Source organism: Terrapene carolina, unplaced genomic scaffold (assembly GCF_002925995.2).
Source record: "Terrapene carolina triunguis isolate 2854851 unplaced genomic scaffold, T_m_triunguis-2.0 Scaffold210, whole genome shotgun sequence".
Taxonomy (NCBI): domain Eukaryota; kingdom Metazoa; phylum Chordata; order Testudines; family Emydidae; genus Terrapene; species Terrapene triunguis.
The window spans coordinates 38,890,909-38,911,325 of record NW_020664561.1 but is presented as its reverse complement, the minus strand read 5'-3'; the positions used below and the strand labels follow the sequence as shown (position 1 = coordinate 38,911,325).

The 20,417-nt window shown below is 43.1% G+C and overlaps 1 protein-coding gene across 1 annotated transcript in view; it reads left to right on the top strand.

Moving 5' to 3' along the window:
• The window catches only part of LOC112109877 (heparan sulfate 2-O-sulfotransferase 1), a 180,996-nt gene extending 168,841 nt beyond the window's left edge, over nucleotides 1–12,155 (top strand). The window contains exon 7 of the mRNA XM_024204597.2: nucleotides 8,892–12,155. Coding sequence (XP_024060365.1) covers nucleotides 8,892–9,118 — 227 coding nt within the window. The 3' untranslated portion in view covers nucleotides 9,119–12,155. The remainder of the gene's footprint in view (nucleotides 1–8,891) is intronic.
• The last annotated feature ends 8,262 nt before the right edge of the window (nucleotides 12,156–20,417 follow it).

The window sequence follows — 20,417 nt, the reverse complement described above, 5'->3', positions numbered from 1 at the left end:
AAGGGTACAGGTTAAAGTTCGTTTCGCCCCCTCCCCACCATCCATCATCCCGGGAGCTGGCCGGGGACCTGGAGCATGCCCTCCTCCTCAGCCAGGAGGTAGAGTGCCTCCTCTCCCTGGGAGCTGTGGAAAGAGTACCCCGGGAATTCCAGGGCAAGGGATTTTACTCCAGGTATTTCCTCATCCTGAAGGCGAAGGGCGGGCTTCGGCCCATCCTCAATCTGCGGAATCTCAACCAGTTCCTGGTTCGTTGCAAATTCCGCATGGTGTCCCTGGCCTCTATTATCCCATCCCTAGACCCGGGGGATTGGTTTATGGCTCTGGACCTCCAAGATGCGTACTTTCACATCCACATTTTCGAGGGTCACAGGCGCTTCCTCCGTTTCCTGGTGGGTCAGGACCACTACCAGTTTACGGGCCTTCCCTTTGGCCTGTCAACTGCCCCCAGGGTCTTTACAAAGTGTATGGTGGGGGTGGCGGCCCACCTCAGGAGGAAAGGGCTGCAGATCTTTCCCTACTTCGATGACTGTCTGCTCAAGGGCAAGTCTCGGTCTCAGGTGCAGGAGCAGATGAACTTCCTGCTAAACACCTGCGCAGCTCTAGGCCTAGTGGTAAACGAGGAGAAATCCACGTTAGTCCCAGTTCAGTGAATAAACTTCATAGGAGCGCTGTTAGATTCCCGGGTGGCCACGGCCTCCCTCCCACGGGACAGATTCGAGACGCTCAAAGCTCTCATCGCCTCTGTCACGGCCTTTCTGGTAACTACGGCACGGGTGTGCCTTCAAATCCTAGGCCATATGGCAGCATGCACCTCTGTGGTGCGACATGCCAGGCTCAGAATGAGGCCCCTTCAGCTTGGCTGGCCTCCCGGTACTCCCGGTCCTCACGGTGCTGCCAACGGTGGTGGAAAGCCTGCAATGGTGGTCCCTCCCGAGCAACATGCTTCGGGATATCCCCTTCCGAGAGCCCCCTCCCTCACTAGATCTAGTGTCGGATGCCTCGGACCTGGTCTGGGGAGCCCACGTGGGGAGCTTCAAGACCCCAGAGTATGTGGTCACCCGAGGAACTGACCCTGCACATAAATGTCAGGGAGCTCAGGGCTGTGCGCCTGGCATGCGTTGCCTTCCGCCAGCACATACCGGGGAAGGTGGTCAGAGTCCTCACGGACAATACGACAGCCATGTATTACGTAAACAAGCAAGGGGGCACGCGTTCCCGGGCCTTATGCCAGGAAGCCCAGCTCCTGTGGGAATTCTGTATAGCCCACGACATCCTCCTGCGGGCCTTTTACCTGCCCGGCAAGAGCAACACGCTCGCGGACCACCTGAGCAGGGTTTTCTCCCAACAGCACGAGTGGTCCCTGCACAGGGAGGTGGCCAGGTGGATCTTCCTACAGTGGGGTACTCCCCAAGTAGACCTGTTCGCCACCGCCCAGAATCGCCTGTGTCCCCGATTCTGCTCCAGGGCGGGAGAGGGCGATGGTGCGATATCAGATGCATTCCTGCTCCCATGGTCGGGTCCCCTGTTGTACGCCTTCCCGCCCTTCCCCCGATAGACAGAGTCCTACAGAAGGTGAAGTCAGACGGGGCGCGGGTTATCCTCATAGCCCCGGACTGGGCCCGTCAACATTGGTACGGGACCCTACTGCAACTCTTAGCGGCCCCCCCTTGCAGGCTGCCGCTCCGCCCGGACCTTCTCTCACAAGAGGAAGGTTGTCTCCTCCACCCCAACCTGGCCCCACTCCACTTGACAGCGTGGCTGCTCCGTGGTTGAATGAGGAGGAAGGGAGATGTTCTGAGGATGTGAGACGGGTCCTGCTGGCAAGTAGGAAAACCGCCACACGTCGAACCTACCTGGCCGAATGGTATCGGTTCTCTATGTGGGCGAGAGATAGAGGTTCCTCTCCCTCTACCGCATCTATCCAGCTGGTCCTCGATTACCTCCTGTCCCTTAAGACCCAAGGGCTGGCGCCCTCCTCGATCAGGGTGCACCTGGCGGCCATTTCGGCCTTCCACCCCCCGGTGCAGGACCTTTCGGTGTTTTCACATCACGTGATGTCCCGGTTTCTAAAAGGGTTAGATCGGGCATTCCCTTACTCCAGACCCCCGGTCCCACTCTGGGACCTGAACCTAGTGCTCTCCCGCCTCACAGGGCCTCCTTTCGAGCCCTTAGCCACATGTTTGTGGTCCCACTTATCGTGGAAAGTGGCGTTCTTATCGGCTATCACCTCAGCCCGCCGGGTCTCCGAGCTCAGGGCCCTGACCTCTGAACCACCGTATACGGTCTTCCATAAGGACAAGGTTCAGCTCCGCCCTCACCCCGCCTTCGTGCCGAAGGTAGTCTCGGCTTTTCACATGGATCAGGATATTTTCCACCCGGTCCTCTGTCCTAAGCCCCATTCCTCCAATGAGGAACGACGCCTGCACATGTTAGCTGTGCGTAGAGCGCTGGCTTTTTACCTAGACAGAACCAGGCCATTTAGGAAGTCCCCCCCAGCTGTTTATTGCATCAGCCGAGCGCATGAGGGGGCGTCCGGTCTCCACCCAGCGGATCTCCCACTGGATCACCTCATGCATTTGCGCCTGTTACGACCTGGCAGGGATTCCCCCGCCTCCTATAGTGAAGGCTCATTCGACGAGAGCCCAGGCCTCATCAGCGGCATATGTGGCTCACATCCCTATTCAGGACATATGTAGGGCTGCTATGTGGTCCTCTGTCCATACCTTCTCATCGCACTATGTGATCATCTCCCAAACACGGGATTACGCAGGGTTTGGTAGGGCGGTGCTCCGCCCGGGTAACCCTTAAAACTTGACGCTTAAACTCCTACCCACCTCCATCAGGTATAGCTTGGAGTCACCTATAGTGGAATACACATGAGCAATCACTCGAAGAAAAAAGGACAGTTACCTGTTCTGTAACTGGCTGCCTTCGAGATGTGTTGCTCAGATGTAGTCCACATCCCGCCCTCCTTCCCCTCTGTCGGAGTTGTTTGGCAAGAAGGAACTGAGGGTGGGGGGAGCACGCAGCCCCCTTTATGGCGCGATATACCGGCGCCACTCCAGGGGTCGCAGCAGTGCTCCTCCAGTACGGGTACTGCTAAGGGAAAAACTTCCGGCACCAGTGCATGTGGCGAGCACACACACCTATAGTGCAATACACCTGAGCAACACATCTCGAAGAACGCCAGTTACGGAACAGGTAACTGTCCTTTCCTTCTTACCGCCTGTGACAGTTGCTGGAACATCTCTTGCTTTGGCAAGGTGTTTCAGTGGTATTTTCTCTTCAGCTTAGTTTATTAGTCTTCAGTTAGTAGTAGTGTAAATAATACTAGTGTAGGTCATTAGTCCCTCTTCTTTAGTGTAGAGGGGCTCCCTTTGCCCCTGGAGCTGGGTATGTCCTGGGCCCCAGGCTTCGAACCTTGTGCCTCCTGTAGCAAGCCTATACCGGTGAGCGACCCACACTCCAGTTGTCCAAAGCCTCTGGGAGAGCTTCATATACGAGAGCGCTGTCAGATCTGTCGGGACTTTAAGCCTCATATGAAGAAAGACAGAGAGGCAACGCTGAGGGCTATCCTAACGGAAGCCACTCTTAGACCGGCGTCGGAGCCATGCAGCTCAGATTCTGCAGCGAGCACTTCAGCTTCGCTGTGAAGCACCTCTCCGGCACCACGCGCTTCTTGGCACTGTTTTCCATCTCTGGTACTGAGGGAAAAACATAAGAAGCAGTGATCTGAGAGAAGATGCTCCCCAGTTCTGAGGTAAGGCAAACGGGGAAGGCAGTGGAGTGTGCTCCACGCCGGGCCACTTCTCCACCCCGGTCCAATGGCAGCACTGTTGTCTCCGCCTTGAGGGCCATTGATTTCGGTGCAAGACCACCTTTCCCTCGCTCCCCCCAACTCCCCGCAGATGTCAGGAAGTCATCACAGTGCCTTCTACCCCAGAGGCCTTTGCAGCAGCCAGGGATCTCTCTCTCCCAGTACCGCCGACTCCAGTGCCACAACCTCCGGCTCCGATGAGCATGAGCAGAAAAGAACAAGGGGCTCCAAGCTCTTTCCTGGTACTGGGTATCTTCCAAAGGCAAGCCAGGCCATGTTTCATCTGTGAGGTCTTTCCTGGTCCAGCACCGGTCCCTGGACCCTCGGCACCAACTGGCGGAAATAAGGGGTACTGGTCCCCTGTGGTCACCTCAGGAGGACGTTTCTTCAGTCTGAGGTGGAGCCCTACACCCATCCCAAGAGCTGTTGCCATTATCCATCCTACATCCCACCAGTCCTACTCAGTGGCGTCCAAGAGGTGGGCTCCTGCATGGCTCCATTCAGCATCGGACCCCGACTCTAGTACCAAGTCCAGTACCAACACACAACATGTGGGTCCAATGTGTGTAATCAGGGCAGAAGAAGAGGAGGAAGCTCCCCCTCCAGTACAGGCCTCTTCCTCCCCAAACGAGACCACCTTGATTGAGCAGCTCACTGCATCACCATCTGAGGTGGCCCTCCCATCAACAAGGTTGTTATGGTCTGATCAGAGCCCTGTGGCAGACCCCATCTTCTCTTCCTCCCACTTTGAAGAGGGCAGAGAAGAAATACTATGTGCCATCCAGTTGGTACCAGTACTTATATTCTCATCCTCCTCCTGAGTCCCTAGTCGTAACAGTAGCTAATGAGAGGGCCAGACAAGCACTACCCCCAAACAGAAAGGCTTAAAGAAACTAGATCTGTTTGGCAGAAAAAATTATTCAACAGGCAGATTGCAACTTCATATCTTGAACCAGCAAGCCCTGCTGGAGAGGTACGATTATAATATGTGGGATTCTTTGACAAAATTTAAGGACTCGCTGCCTCAGGGCTCCATGCAAGAGTTCTCTGCCTTCTTAGAGGAGGAAAAGAACATAGAGCCTCACTCCAGGCAACCCTGGACGCAGCTGTTGCAGTAGCCAGAACGATGGCTTCCACAGTGGTCTTGAGTCTAATGTTTGGCTGCAATCCTTAGGGCTACCATAAAAGGTCCAACAGTCAATCCAAGACCTCCCATTCGAGGGTACCTCATTGTTTTCAGAGCAAACAGACACAAAGCTTCATGGCCTGAACGACTCCAGGGCTATCCTCAGGTCCCTGGGCCTCTATGCTCTGCCTCCCTCAAGGAAGCATTTCAGGGCTCAGCAACTTGACTGCTTCTCAGCTTCTTGTGCTTACAGTTCCAGCTCCGGTCCTTGCCTCTCTCAACTGGTGGAAGGACCCCCAACCAGCTATGGCGGACATTCCCTTTGTCATCCCCCAGCCATCAGTGTCCTTAATTTCAGATGCTTCCGATCTAGCTTGGGAGCCCATTTCGACCTCCTAAGACCACAGGGTTGGTGGACCCACAAAGAGCTCTCCCTACACATAAATGTCAGAGAGCTCAGAGCGGTCCGCTTAGCTTACCAAGTGTTTCTTCCCCAAATCACAGGCAAAGTAGTGTGAGTACTTACGGACAACACAGTCATGTTCTACATCAACAAGCAGGGAGGAGCATGTTCCTCTGTCCTGTGTCAGGAGGCCGTCCATCTATGGGACTTCTGCATGAAGCACTCCATTCGCTTTGAGGCTATCCATCTTCTGGGAGCTCAGAACGCCCAGGCAGATCACCTCAGCTGATCTTTCTCCTCTCACCAGGCCACTAGGTTCATCTTCCAAAGATGGGGATCTCCCCAGATAGATTTGTTTGCAACCAGGCAGAACAAGAAATACCATTAGTTTTGCTCGCTTCATGGTCATAGCCCGAGGTCCCTTTCAGATGCCTTCCTGCTTCTATGGACCGATCTCCTATTTTATGAATGTCCTTCAGTTCCTCTTGTATACAAGGTCCTTCTGAAAATCAAGCAGGACAAGGCGAGCATTATTTTAATAGCCCTGGTATCGCCATGCCAACACTGGTTCAGCATTCTGCTAGACTTGTCAGTAATGCACCTAATCTCACAAGATCCAGGGCTGTTTACTCCACCCGAACCTCGGAGCCCTTCACCTGATCTTGTGGAAACTCCATGGTTGCGCCTGGAGGAACAAGCCTGTTCAGAACAAGTCCGCTAGGTCTTGCTAGGTAGTAGGAAGCCATCTACTAGGGCTACCTATGTGGCCAAGTGGAAGCGTTTTTCAATATTGTCTTCCTAACAAGGTCTATCTCCAAATCATTCGGTCTTCCTTTAAATCTATAGTGGAATACCTGATCCACCTAAAACAGCAAAGTCTGGCTGTTGCATCTATCATGGTACACCTAGCGGCAATCTCAGCCTTCCAGCTGCCAGTGAACTGTAGGTCAGTTTTCTTGCACAAGATGTCCATCTGCTTTCTTAAAGGGTTAGAGAGACTTTACCCTCAGATTTGTGAGCCGATTTCCCTGTGGGATTTAAACCTGGTCCTGTCAAGACTCATAGGCCCTCCCTTTGAGCCGCTAGCATCATGCCCTCTGCTGTTTCTCTCCTGGAAGGCTGCCTTCGTGATAGTGAATACCTCAGCCAGAAGCATCTCAGAAGTCAGGGCCCTTGCATCAGAACCACTATACACTGTGTTCATCAAGGACAAAGTTCAACTGCGCCCCCCACCTAGCATTCCTGCCGAAGACGGTTTTGCAGTTCTATAGTAACCAAGCCATTTTCCTGCCAGTTTTCTACCTGAAACCACACAGGAATTCAGAAGAATGACAGCTTCACTCATTGCATGTCAGATGTTCCCTAGCCTTTTACATTGAGTGGACTAAACCATTCTGTCAAGTATCAGAGGGGTAGCCGTGTTAGTCTGGATCTGTAAAAAGCAACAGAGTCCTGTGGCACCTTATAGACTGACAGATGTATTGGAGCATAAGCTTTCATGGATGAATACCCACTTTGTCAGACGCATTCTGTAGATCTATACAACTCTTTGTGGCAGTAGCAGAGAGAATGAAAGGCCTGTCAGTTTCAGCCCAGAGAATTTCATCTTGGATAATCTCCTGTATTCAAGTGTGCTACGAGTAGGCAGATATTCCACCTCCTGCTATCTTGACTACTCATTCGACAAGAGCTCAGGGCTCATTGGCGGCATTTCTGGCCCAGGTCCTGATTCAAGTGCATGCCTTCTCCTCCTACTATGCCATCACCCAGCAGGCTGGAGGTGATTCCAGGTTTGGGAGAGCAGTGTTACAATCCGCATGCCCATGAACTCCAAGCCTACCTCCTTGGGTACTGCTTGTGAGTCACTTAATGTGGAATGGACATGAACAAGCACTCAAAGAAGAAAAACGGTTATTAACCTTTCCATAACTACTGTTCTTTGAGATGTTGCTCATGTACATTCCACAACCCACCCTCCTTCCCGTCTGTCGGAGTTAGGCGGCAAGAAGGAACTGAGAGGGTGCGGGGCCGATGACGCCCCTTATACTAGTGCAGAAGTGTGCGGCACCAAAGGGTGCAAGAGCCGACCCGACGGATACCACTGAGAGAAAAATCTCTGGCAACGGTGCACGCACACCTAATGTGGAATGGACATAAGCAACACATCTCGAAGAACAACAGTTACGGAAAGGTTAGTAACCATTTTTTATTACTTCTACTGTTGTAGCACCCAAGTGGCGAGCACTTTCCAAACCAAGATGAAGAAACATTCACATCTCCAAAGAGCATGACGTTGGATTATACTAAATCTAAATCCCCTTCTGGCAGGCATAGAGAATGCCCATTTTACCTGTGTCTGAAGGTACCTGTACGTTTGGAGGCCCATAAAGTCATGATGGGTATGTCTACACTGTGTTTTTAAAACCTGTGGCAGCAAGTCTCAGAGCCCAGATCTACAGACCTGGGCTTGTGCTTGGGTGCTAAAAACAGCTGGATAGATGCTTCGACTGGAGCTCAGTCTTTGAAGCCCACCTTTTTCCCCAGGCTTCAGAGCCTGAGCTCTATCCTGACCCAAGTATTTCCACAGCTGAGACTTGCTGCTCTAGGTTGTAAAGCGCAGTGTAGGCATACCCCATGAGACTTACAGCCTCCCAAAGTCTATTTCAAATTGGACCTCTAGCTGCTGGGTTTGGGTTTGTGTTTGTTTTTAGCATGCTCCTACCTATTTGCCCTGATGTTTTACCTTTGCAAGGGCTTTTTGTCCCCATCCTGCATCAGATTGTTTGGGCTATGGACATACAGATGCATGTTTCTCCTCTCCTTTGGTTATCATAGACTGCTGCCGTTAGAAATAGCTGAACCCTCTCTAGGTAGCTGCTGTTGGCCCTGCTGCATGTGATGATGTAGGACTCTGGGCAGGACTTCTGCCTCTGAACAGGAAGAGGGACAAGATTATTGTTTAGAAGCCACTAAATATGCAAAATTAACATTTTATATGCAGTTTTTTAAATTTTTCAACTATCGCTCTTATGAAGAGTGATAGTCAGTGTTAAAATTAGTAAAGCTGCACCTTAAACAAAGTGTGTTCTCTGAACCAGCTTTCCTGGTAGTAGATGCTTCTGGCTTTGAATTTTCTTAATTTCTTAGTATTTAGTATCCATAGTAATTTCCAAGTAGATATTAATCAAGTTTGAAATAAAGATCTTACAGGTCCATTATGTGGGGTAACACAATTCATTAAGTGATTATTTCCTGTTTGGGGCTTTATTAACTGAGTCCTTTGCATGGAGTGAGGAGCAGGTTCTCTGAGAAAACACTAATGCAAAATGCATTAATGCTTAGTGGCAGAGGTTTCAATTTACCGGTCCCACATGGTTATATTAATAATTTTGGGATTGAGTTCTATCAATTTTGATACAATTTATCAAAATGTTGATTGAAGAAACTGTGCAAATAAAACAACTGCAGCCTGTACGGTACAATTCTGGAATTATTTAAACTTGTAAGTGCAAGTGGAGTTATAACTGCTTTCATTTTCCATTTAGGAAAAAAGTCTCATCTTAGGAAAACAACAGAGAAAAAGCTCCCAACAAAAGAAACCATTGCCAAGCTGCAGCAGTCGGAAATTTGGAAAATGGAGAATGAGTTCTATGAATTTGCACTGGAGCAATTTCAGTTTGTCAGAGCACATGCAGTTCGGGAAAAAGATGGAGAATTGTATATTCTGACGCAAAACTTTTTCTATGAAAAGATTTACCCTAAGTCGAACTAAGAACAAGGTATACTGTTAGATTAATGGACTAAACCTTTGGTCACTTTGTCATCTTAGTTCTCAGCCCTGGAAAATAGTGTGCTGGTAGACCTCTGAGGTATTTCTCTCTAGAGCTGAGGAAAGTGGGCTGTGGATCACACCAAAGGTGTTGGATACTTGACTTAAGCTTCAGTTCTTTTATCTAACTAATAGTTTCAGTGGGAGTTACTACCCTTTCCCTGAAGAAACCTACATTTTCCTTTACAGATATTAACTGCACAGAGGTTTTGGTTGAAAATATAAACAAAAAATGCTTCTGTTTATGCTGTTGTTGATTCTCAGAGCAATTTATTTTCATTTAAACTTCTGTAAACAAGAAATCAACTGTTTTCCCAGCTTCTACATGGAGATTTTGGTTGTATACAATTATGAATAGTGTTAATAACTGGTTGACATCTGTGCTTTGTTTTTGTGAGTCACGTTACATGATATTCATTGGAATGGTCAATCATGTTCTGCTAAGAAATGCTGCTGCTGGATTTGCCCATATATAAATGTGGTTTTATTAAAAAGAAAAGTTATAACTAATCATTAGTGTTTTTAAAAAATAATTTCCATATTAATATTGTAAAAAGAGAATCGAGGCAGTATTTCCTTTTCCTCCCTCACCCCAACTGCCAACTGAAGTTGGGAAAATTCTGCAAAGAAAGTTGGCATTGCCTGCAGTTCTAGTTAATGCTTATACATCAATATAAAAAAACCCTAGTAAATTCAGTATCAAGTTGCTCCATGGATTCTTCATAATGACTGTAAACTGAGATATTGGTGAATCCATATTATGACTCCATTAGTGAGCTGTGGTATGGTTTGGGTTTTCCTACTTCTTCTATACTTTTACCTGTAGAATATTTTTACTAAGGTGCTTTATAATGTGTTTTAAAGCATTGCATTTACAAAAGGAGTAAAATGCTGTAAATACTGCATATTTTATGTATTTGGACCAAAAGGTTACAAGTAATTAGCTGAAAGTGGTTTTTGCACCAGTTTTGTTACATGTGAAGTAAAAACCATCTCATCTGCTGTTCTGCTTCCTATTTTAGTTAACTGTTGGACATCACTGAAATGCACTTCAATGACCTCTACAACTTTACTAACACAGCACATTGTCCAGAAGTTCTCTTTACCTAAAATTAGTCTGTATCTTTTTATAACATTTGAAAGAGGAAAAAGAAAATCAAATGTGTGGTTGAGACACGGTGAACTTGACATAAATGTGTTTATGTAACCGCCTTACATCACTATTGTAAACTTGTATGATTTGCCGTTATTAGCAGCTTGAAACACCTGGTAGATTAAGTGTAGTTGAGATTAGTGAACAGATGTTTGGGTACTGGGGACACTGTGTTTTAACAAACTGCAGTGAATACCTACATGTAACTTTTTTAAAAATCACAGTAATTACCCCTTTTTTCACCTTCAGTTTATAAAAATTAGTTTCCCTGGGTTTGATTGGGGTGGGGGGAAGGAGATAATGTGACGTATCTGAATCCCTAAGGATGGTGCTTAAAGCAATAGTGTAAAGTTATTAAGATGGAGTTTCTTTAATGCATTTGTTTTTTGTAATATGAAAATGATTGGGAGTTGAAAATCATGTGTACATTGGATGTTTGCTGCCAAAAACACAATGATCCAATTATGAAAAGATTAATTGATCCACTATCCAGTACTAATTTTAAATTTGCTTTACTATTCTTTGGACCTTCCTCTTTTGAGATTTAAAAAAAAAAAACATTTCTCAAATAGCTGTTCGCCTCAATTAGGTACTGGTGGATCTTTCTTTCTGATTACTGATTTATGTAGCATGTACCAGACAGGATTTTGCTTGATTCCTTTCCTGTGTATCAGCTTCATTAATGATGCCAACACATCACTGGGGAACAGGATTTGCTACTTGATTTATGTTTCTTCTACTAGCTGGTTGTCTAGCTGGACAAGAAGTACTGGAGAGTCATCATAGAGTGGCTATTGCAGTTCTGAAATTTTCTGTTAGACTGGTAAATTTTGGAAATACAGTGGATATTTATCATTTTAAAAAATGAACATTTTTAGGGCAGATCACATTTTGTCCCCCATATAATTTGGATTTATTTGCTTAAAGCACCTTATTTTCTCAATCCTTTTGTAAAATTTTCAGAATATCTCTGAACAGATGCAAAGTGAAAACACAGTACCCAACTAGCTAACGAAATAAGGCATTTAAACATGCAAACAAATGCCTTAGTTTGAGAAGAAAACTATGGGTGAAATCCTGGCCCTACTGAAATCAGTGGAAATTTTACCAGGATATAATCATATAAATGTAGTTTTTGAACTTCTGCTCCTCTTCCGCCAATAGTCATCTTAAAAATATATTAAATGTCTCCATTTTAAAGGAGACATTTATTTTTCATAGTTCACATCATGGAAAAAATCTTTTATTTCCTCACATAATACAACTCCTGTCCTCTACTTGCTGTGAATTGATAAAATTGAGAGTCATGATACAGAAATATGCATCTCTTTAGAAACTTACTGATTTAAAAATATTAATTAATTACATGTTGGGGTGGAGGAGGAATCAAAATTGTGGCTACTTTTATATCATATGAAATAATTCATTCAGGGAGTATTTTAAAATCCTTTGACCTCAAACAGTCAAACTTCTGCTTCTTAAAGGGATAATCAACTTTACACATTTTTAATAACCTACTCTATTCTTGTATTCTGTAATTCTCCAAATCACTGGTTATTAGAAGTAATTTACAGTATATAAGTGAGAATTTGTCTCAGTACTTTTCCCCTAATGAGTCCAGTGAAATTTAGTGACTTGCAGATGGTGTGATCAATGGACTTGATTATGCAGCCTTTTGCATATACATCCCCCATTGAAGTCAATGGGGGCTGTATGCAGAGGTAGCAGGAAGAGATTTGCTTTATGGGAGCAATTTGGGGTGAAATTCTGGCCCTTTAAAGTCAGTGGGAGCTCTGCCATTGACTTTAATGTTGCCAGGATTTCACTCTTTGTGTTCATGCACAATATTTAAAATATTTTAGGAAATGGAAGCCTCAAAATCAATGCTGTGTACAGTGCGTGGATTTATGTTCAAATATTCTGTTTATTATACACATCATGAATTCCTCTTAGATGATTTAAAACAGGAATCACAGTTTATACTTTTAGAATGTAGCAAAGGGGAAGCAGTCTGTCTGGGAGTTTGGAATGCTTTTTCTAGATATTTCACATTTCTTAAGATGTTTAGCTGCTTCTGCGTTCCAATAGTACACATTTGCCTACTATAACTTTACATTAGTGCTGTTTATGTCAAGGGAGGTCCAATTGCTATTATGTTTTTGCATCAATTTCACTGGTATTGAAAAGGTATGTATAAAAAGAAATGTTTGTGATGCTGTCTAAACTATGCTGCTTAGGCAGCCAGATGAAAAACCTGTTTCAAAGTGCACTGCCAGTTTAGCTCTTTAAAAGTGGAGCTTATTTTATGACTACTGGAGATCAGACTTGCAGAAATTGTAATGGGTGATTAGTTGTCGGGATATATTCTGTACTTTAAGCCCATGCAGCTATGTAACTCTTGCAGCGCTATTTATAAATTGAGCCCTCTTTGTGAAGACTTTGATAGCACATACGGTAATTATAAATGTGTTTAGACACTTGTACTGTCTAATACTAGATCATAAATTTTCTGTAGCTTCTGTATTAAGAGAGTTAGGTTTGTGAGCATCTCTAAAGCAGTACTGAATGTAACTTTGAGAAACATGGATTGTGCCTCATGACTTTTACTTTTTAACTACACACACACAGCTAAATAGTGCCTTTTTTCTTCACAATCCATGTTGAAGATGCTCACTCCTGCTCTTTTTCCTCTCTCTCCATATATTGATTCATTTGTGCAATATTATCCTGATGTGAAACCATTTTGTCACATTTGTTTGAGAGAGAATTACTCAATTTTCCTCACTATCATGCCAGCTTCTGTTGTTGAAGTGTTGATTACTGATGCAAATGCTATAAAATAAAACACCCAGTGGGAAGGGGAAAAAAAGTCCTGTCTCCTGTCTTAATATTTTTCATGTACCGTTCGCAATGATATTTTTCTAGCAGGCATCAATATACATTATAATGAACTTCACTTGCAGCCATTGTTGCTGGAGCAGTTTCCATTGTGGTTGATCTATAATAGTTTTTATAACTTGTTTGTGGGATTATTTTATTAAAACTGCTGTGAGTAAACTGAAATGTATAGCCCTGTATCACTTGGATTGGAATCTCTGATTGGAAATTAATAAATTGCATATAGGGTGTATGTTATAATGGAAGTGTCAGTGGAAAGAAGCTCTGTGTAATAAAAAGTAAGATTTGTAAGAATGAAATAGGTTGACATTTAAGCAATGGACTGAAATGCACATGCCTCTTACCATGAGGAGAGCATGAGAGAACATATATGTGAGAGATGGTGATCACATTGCTTAATGCTTTACCGGAAGGTGCTCAGATACTATGTGGATGAGTGTGGTATATACAATAAAAATGTGGTATTGGCAGCTGCAAATGTAAATATCTTCAAATGAGAAGATGTCTCATGAGCGCACTATCCAGTGGTACTCTCAATGTAGGACTTGCTAAATGTGTATTATAAACATTTCTAGCCCTTCTGCTCCATGAAGCAGCTGTCTCAAGTAGCTGAATAGTCAGTCAACTGACCCAGCTAATGTGTTAGCTTTGATTACTTAATAGGATAGTTCTTAAATATTTAGCCAGAGCATTACTAGTTGAGAACCAACTGTCACATAGAGTTTCAGCCCTTTAAGTTTAGTGCTACTTCCCGCTGAGGTGTCCATTGAAGGTTAAATGTCTCTTGCATTGATGAGTAGACTTTTTCCCGAATTCTTCTCTCTCTATGTATATCTCTCTAGATAGATAGACAAAACCCAGCCTTAAACCTGATCTTTGTTATCCTCACAGGTGCAATTGTTGCATACAGACTTGTATATCTTTTGCCTTTTATCAGCCAATGGGAAGTTGAGAGAGAGACAGAGACTGTGGCCTGTAAAAGGATACAAGTTCATCCTCTAAAGGCATCTTTTCCAGAACTGAATGATGTAGTAACAGAAATAACTATTGCCCAGAAAGAGGCATATAGCTCACTACATAGTATATTAGTAATTAATGTGAGCTCTACTGTAAAAGAGAAAATATCACAATAATATATCAACATATTAATTGCCCAAGGAATCTTATAAAATGAATGCTGCCATTTTATGGATAATTTAATCTCTTGAATTGGAATTAATTGGGAAGACCGTGCTAAATTTTTCCACTTCTTGCTTTTTCATTTTACTTTTATTAACCTGTTAACCTGTCTAAATCTTACAGTTGAATTTAGTATAAATTTCCTTATTGCTTAATAAAATATAAGCTGCTAGTGAATCTCAAAGCAATGTCCAGATGTTTTCTTCAAGTACAAGTCCCCCGCTATGACCTCTCTCCCTGCTTCATTACCACATAGCACAGATGTGGTAACTTGCAATAAGAGCTAATTTAAAGGACCAATAATATTCTTTATTAAAAAAAATCTCTACAAAGAACACCTGTGGCTTAAAAATGAAGGCTTAAAGACCTTTCACCTTGTCATAATGACCCACTGTATCACCCATACAAATGAAAAATACTGTGGTAAATAGACTCTGTCCATTTTCTAGACACTTACAAGATTTATTCTGGATACTACACTCTTGGGCTTGCTGCACACTCAAGCATTAACTTTTTATAATAAGAATAAATATAAATATGGCTGCATGAGGAATGACCCACACGTCTCAGTAACTATAATGAAAGTTTCAAGCCAAATAGAGTAATATATATCTTAAAATAGTAATATTAGGCTTGGGAATTGTGGCTGTAGTTTGTATGGATCATATTTCTTTGATATTTAAGAAATACTTGATTTGCATGTATTTGAGCCGTAGACTGCTCAAACACCCTTTATATGTATTGCAACATCCTGCAATTTGATATGAATTTGTTCTCTGAGTTAAAATGATGTTTCTTGATCGTGGTTCTTATTTCCAATGCTGATATCAATTTTAAATAATAAAGGAAAACCACTTTCCTATGTTGGGAACAAAACAGAATTCATTGTTTATTTTTTGTAAGTCCAGGAAGTCTCAAATGTTGCAAATTTGATACAGAAGTTTCTATGCTCTAGCTTAACTAGAAGTTTTGAGCCTGATGCAGGAATTAAGTGAAATTCCATGGCCTGTGTTATGCAAAAGAGTCAGAGAAGATGATCATACTTGTCCTTCCCAGCCTTAAAAACCATAAATTTATCTTGATAAACATTGGTTGAGTCTGTTGGCACAAAGTATTAGTCTTTTGCCTCCTTTATTTAGAATAAAATAAAATTTAAAATGATGGATGGCTCAAATGACTGACACACTCGTTAAGTTATTGCCCAGCTCGGTCAGGACTGTCACAGTGTAGTCAACATGTGGTGGGGAAGTGAAAGAGAATGCAACTTCAGTTATGTAATCCAGTTCAGGGTGTAACACAAAATGTGTGGTCTTATGTGTGAAGCCAATATGCAATGAACACAGATAAAGTACAAGCAAAGAAATAAGTCTCTCTTGGGGTTGCCTTTGAGACCTTATCCACTCAGGAATATGTTGGGATAGCTTCTGAGAGTCTGTCCCCTCTCAGTAGCATCCAAGACTTTATCCACTTGGTTCCCAAGAACTTGGCTCAATTTTGAACTCATCACTGATGTTTCTGTATTGGCATACAATTAAAGCACACTTGAGTTGATCAGACTCAAGCACAGGTGGGTATAGGGAATATCACACATCCAAAGTTACACAGCAAACCTCTTCCTTTATACACATTTACACATCCATTGCATTTAGTGTACATTGCATCACAGGTTTTGGAATTGGCTTAGTCACTTTGTAGGAACCAATCCCTATACAGCACGCATTGTCCATGCACAACTTGCTCTTTACCTCATTTTACACTCCAGACTTATCCATTATCATCTTGCCCATTGGGTGCTCCCTCTTATTTTAGCTAATACAGAAATTTTGTTCCCAGCCTTCTGATTCATTTACCTCCCTAATCCTGTCTCCCAAGAAATGAGGCCTAACCCATGTCTAGTTACTCATGTCAAGCCAAGATTGCAGTCTCTATACAAAGATTATTATTTAACTTTATACTGTGGGGATTCCTAGTGGCAACAACCAAGGTGGCTTCCTTCAACTTCAGTTACCCAGTTCGTGTATCTCCAGCTACTTCCTTTTCCAGAGCTAATTCCAGACTGCAGCCATCAGGGTCAATACTATTAAAATATGAGTTCTAGCTTAAGTGAGAAATGGATCATCCTCCATTTTGAATCCCAAATAAAACCGTCTCTAACAGAGCTATGAGAAGTAAATTGCAATCATAGAAAAGAAAAAGAGAGCAAAATAAATGACCAACGCTAGGATAGTCTGTGGTACCCTTCATCCAGGCTGTTCACTTCCACAGAGATGATGATCATGGTCAGTAATAAGATGATGGAGGGAGAATCAATAAAGGCTGTTCTCTTGGAGAAGATGGCATTTCAGACTTCTGAACTTATTAACATTTAATGGTTTTTCAGGGCCTATTTGAAACTATTGAATAGTACAAGACCCAATGGTTTTTTTTGGCTTTAGCCCTCTCTTTGCCTTACCTTGTTCAAATCTAGAGAAAATGCAGAGTTTCTATTCCTTACTCTAGGATATCCTAGGTATCATAATACAATGCTCGGAGACAAGTCCATCTCTCACTAAGGTCCATGTACAAATTCTATCTCCCTAGGCATTGCTATGAGATCTGGAATAATGTCCTCAGATATTTGACAGTTACTTAAGAACATAAGAACAGCCATACTGGGTCAGACCAAAAATTCATCTAGCCCAGTATCCTGTCTTCTGACAGTGGCCAATGCCAGGTGCCCCAGAGGGAATGAACAGTACAGGTAAACATCAGGTGATCCATCCCATACTTAACCTATTTAGAAATCTAGTTTCTCCTTGTGAAGTTTCATCTTTCTACAGAGTCCATGCAACAAAAAACAGGAATCTTAACTGTGATAAAAATTATAGACTCATCACCAAAAGCATCTCAGCCAGCTCATCCGTGATTCTGCACAACCTGGCTCAGGCTCTATATTTCCCCCAGCCACCCGGCAATATCTATCAAGATGGATTTTTTATACGGTATCGCCCTATCTCTAGTCATTCTTTACTCATATTGACTCACCTGTAGTGTCAGAGGAAGAAAGATGTTTTGCCTCTAAGCACGGTAAGTGGAATTACAAACAATAGAGAAGTTGAAGACCTTAATTGCTCAGCTCTGTATGTGAAAGTGCTGAAACATCTCCAAAATCTGAGAGATTTTATTACCTGTCCTTCCTCTAGTGCGCTCTGTCACAGGAGAAGACCTACACCAATGTACTTCTAAAACCAATCATAATAAGACCACTGGAGATGCAGCTAATGAGAAGAAAACAACTTAGATTGTGACTATCAGAAACTAGGTCTGTCAAATGTTGTTGACGTTCTTAGAGAACAAAAATTTGATTAGGAGCCTACTATGCTCCACCGTTAGCACCCAGGTTCCTCCATGTACCTAATCCTTTTGTTTGGGTCCAATGAGCATCTCTTGGATTAACTTCTGTTCTGATGTTGGAACCCAATAATTTCTAAGTGTCCTAGCTTCACTGAGGTAGCTTTATTCTATGATTCAGAGTTAGAAAATTGCTTGCCCAACAATAAATTTAAGAACAAAGTTCTCTAAATTAGATGCAGCCTGTAAGATCTTGTGAAGAGAAAGAAACTCTAATCTCATGAATGGTCTGTTGAAATTATCTCAAACATTGGTCCAAATATAGATTTGCCACTTTTTATTAGATTGCTGTAGAAATTGGTCAGTTTTGTTTGCAATAATAAATGTCTCTGCTAAAAGTTCAAAAACAAGACCACCCCAAGCCCTGCTTTTTCTACCAGATCAATGTTCCCTACACGTACTTTTTCTGGATTTTGCAGTATAAGATGGAATTCCATAGGCATGCAAATGACCATATCCACTCTCACCAGACCACATGGTAACTGCGTGAAATCACCAAAATACTTATCCTTTGGATTAGATGGACTTTATGGAAAGAGTGACATTCCAGCAGTACATTTTTCAAGCCTCGTATACATTTTTTCCCTTGTCAGCAATTCCTACAACATTTTTCTCTATTTTATCAAGACTTTAGTGGGACTGCATGTGTGAACATCTGTTGCCACATACTATTATAATATTGCATCATGTTCAAGACCTCAGTCCTTGTCTTCAGAGCTTTCAGTGATCAGTGATCTGGGCCAGCTGTACCTAAAAGCGCTCCCCATGCTGTGAGGCCAGCCATGCTTTTCTGACACAATGGAATCCTCAGCCACAAAGTGTAAAATAATTTTCCAGGAGACAGAGCACTATTTGTTCCTGTGGCAGTTTGCTCCATAGTCTTGGACTAGCCACTAAGAATGACCACAAACCTCACTACTTTCCATTCCAAGCGCAAAGCACATTTCTTCAACTTTGTCTCTGCTAGTAAACATGCATAGCATGTCATACATAAATAGAAATTTAATTTGGTTTTAAATCTGCATGTAATTTTCACTCTGAGTAGCTACATCACTTTAGACCCCCCTGGGAGGCATTTATAAGAGTGATGGGTATGGTGGAAGAATCTAATTAGGATAGATACAGGTCGCAGAACTGGGCCTCAACTGAGCTCTAGTGGGGGTTTATGGGGTCTGAGTGGGTGTGTCTACACAGCCCATGGCATCAAGCCTCCTAGCCTAGATCAACAGACTTGACTAGCGGGGGTCATGCTAGTGCTCTAAAAATAACTGTGTAGAAGCGCTTTGAAGTTGCGGCTCGGGCTCTGAACCCTCCCCCGATGTCAGAGCCTGAACTGCAACTGCAAAATGCTGTCTAGACAGCAATATTTAGAGCAGTCGCATGAGCCTTGTTAACCCAAGTCTATCAACCTAGGCTGGAAGAGCCTCCTGTTTCACGCTGTTTAGACATACCCAGTATGTTTGTGTGATGGAGAGGTGTTTTTGTTTACTTTACCATTTAAATGGTCTGTCTCTCTGTGTTGCTTTTCTTTCTCAGAGTTATATGGTTGAACCATTCTTTTTCTTTTAAACGGGTTTTCTTGTATATGTGAAACATTTCTGATCAAATATCTTATCCAAAAGGAGGCACGGATTTACTTCTCCTTTTACCCTAAATTGATCTTTCCTCAACTCTCAAAAGATCACCCCTCCCAAGATGATTTTTCATTCATCCAGATCCAAGACATCAGACGTGGAGTTTAGGTGGCTGGGATTCTTACTGATCAATTCCAAAGGTAGTGCAAAAGTATAGGAAGGAATCTCCATCTCCCATCTGGGATCACAGCCATATAAATGTATATTGTAATTTTTCTCATTGTCCATGATTTAACGTGAGACATTTGAGAGCACTATGATTAACCTGAGAACCTGACAGTGACAATATTTCATCTTTGCTTATTTTTCAAAATGTAGACATTTAAGCCACAATTTTCAGCTTAGGAGCCTAATTGGTAGGTCCCTATGTTCATATTTAATTATCTAAATAAACTGATCTTTTTCAGAGGTGTTGAGCACCCACATCTCCTATCAAAGCCAATGAAAACAACGCCACTTATTTTGGTGCCTAAATATCAATTTCAGTGACTGTAGTTAAGCATCTGTGTTTGAAAATTTTGGCCTTATGCCTCTAAAAATCACCCAGAAAACTTTCTTCTTCTTCCTCTAAGTCTCTACTTGGTATTAAAATCACTTCTCAAACTTTGAAACTTTTTTATCATTTTCTCTGGATCTTCTTGCTTGCAATCACATCTGCAAAAAAAAATGTGAGTTAGAAGCATTAATCATTGGAGAGCCTCCTATCTAACTCTTTGAAGACAAAGTGCTGCTTCTGCTGATTCCAGACTTTTTGCCTAAGGTGTTTTCGTCTTTCCACATAAATCAAGAAACCATACTGCTGTCATTATGTCCAAATCAAAAAAAAAAAAAAAAAAAAAAAAAACAAAAACCACAACCCTCAAGGAGCAATAACTACCTTCCCTATGATGTCACAGCCATAAAAAAACAAAACCAAACTCAAAGAACTCAGGCTTTCGGGAAACATCGTGTGAGTAAAAAACAAAGAAGAAAATGCTCAAACCAACTT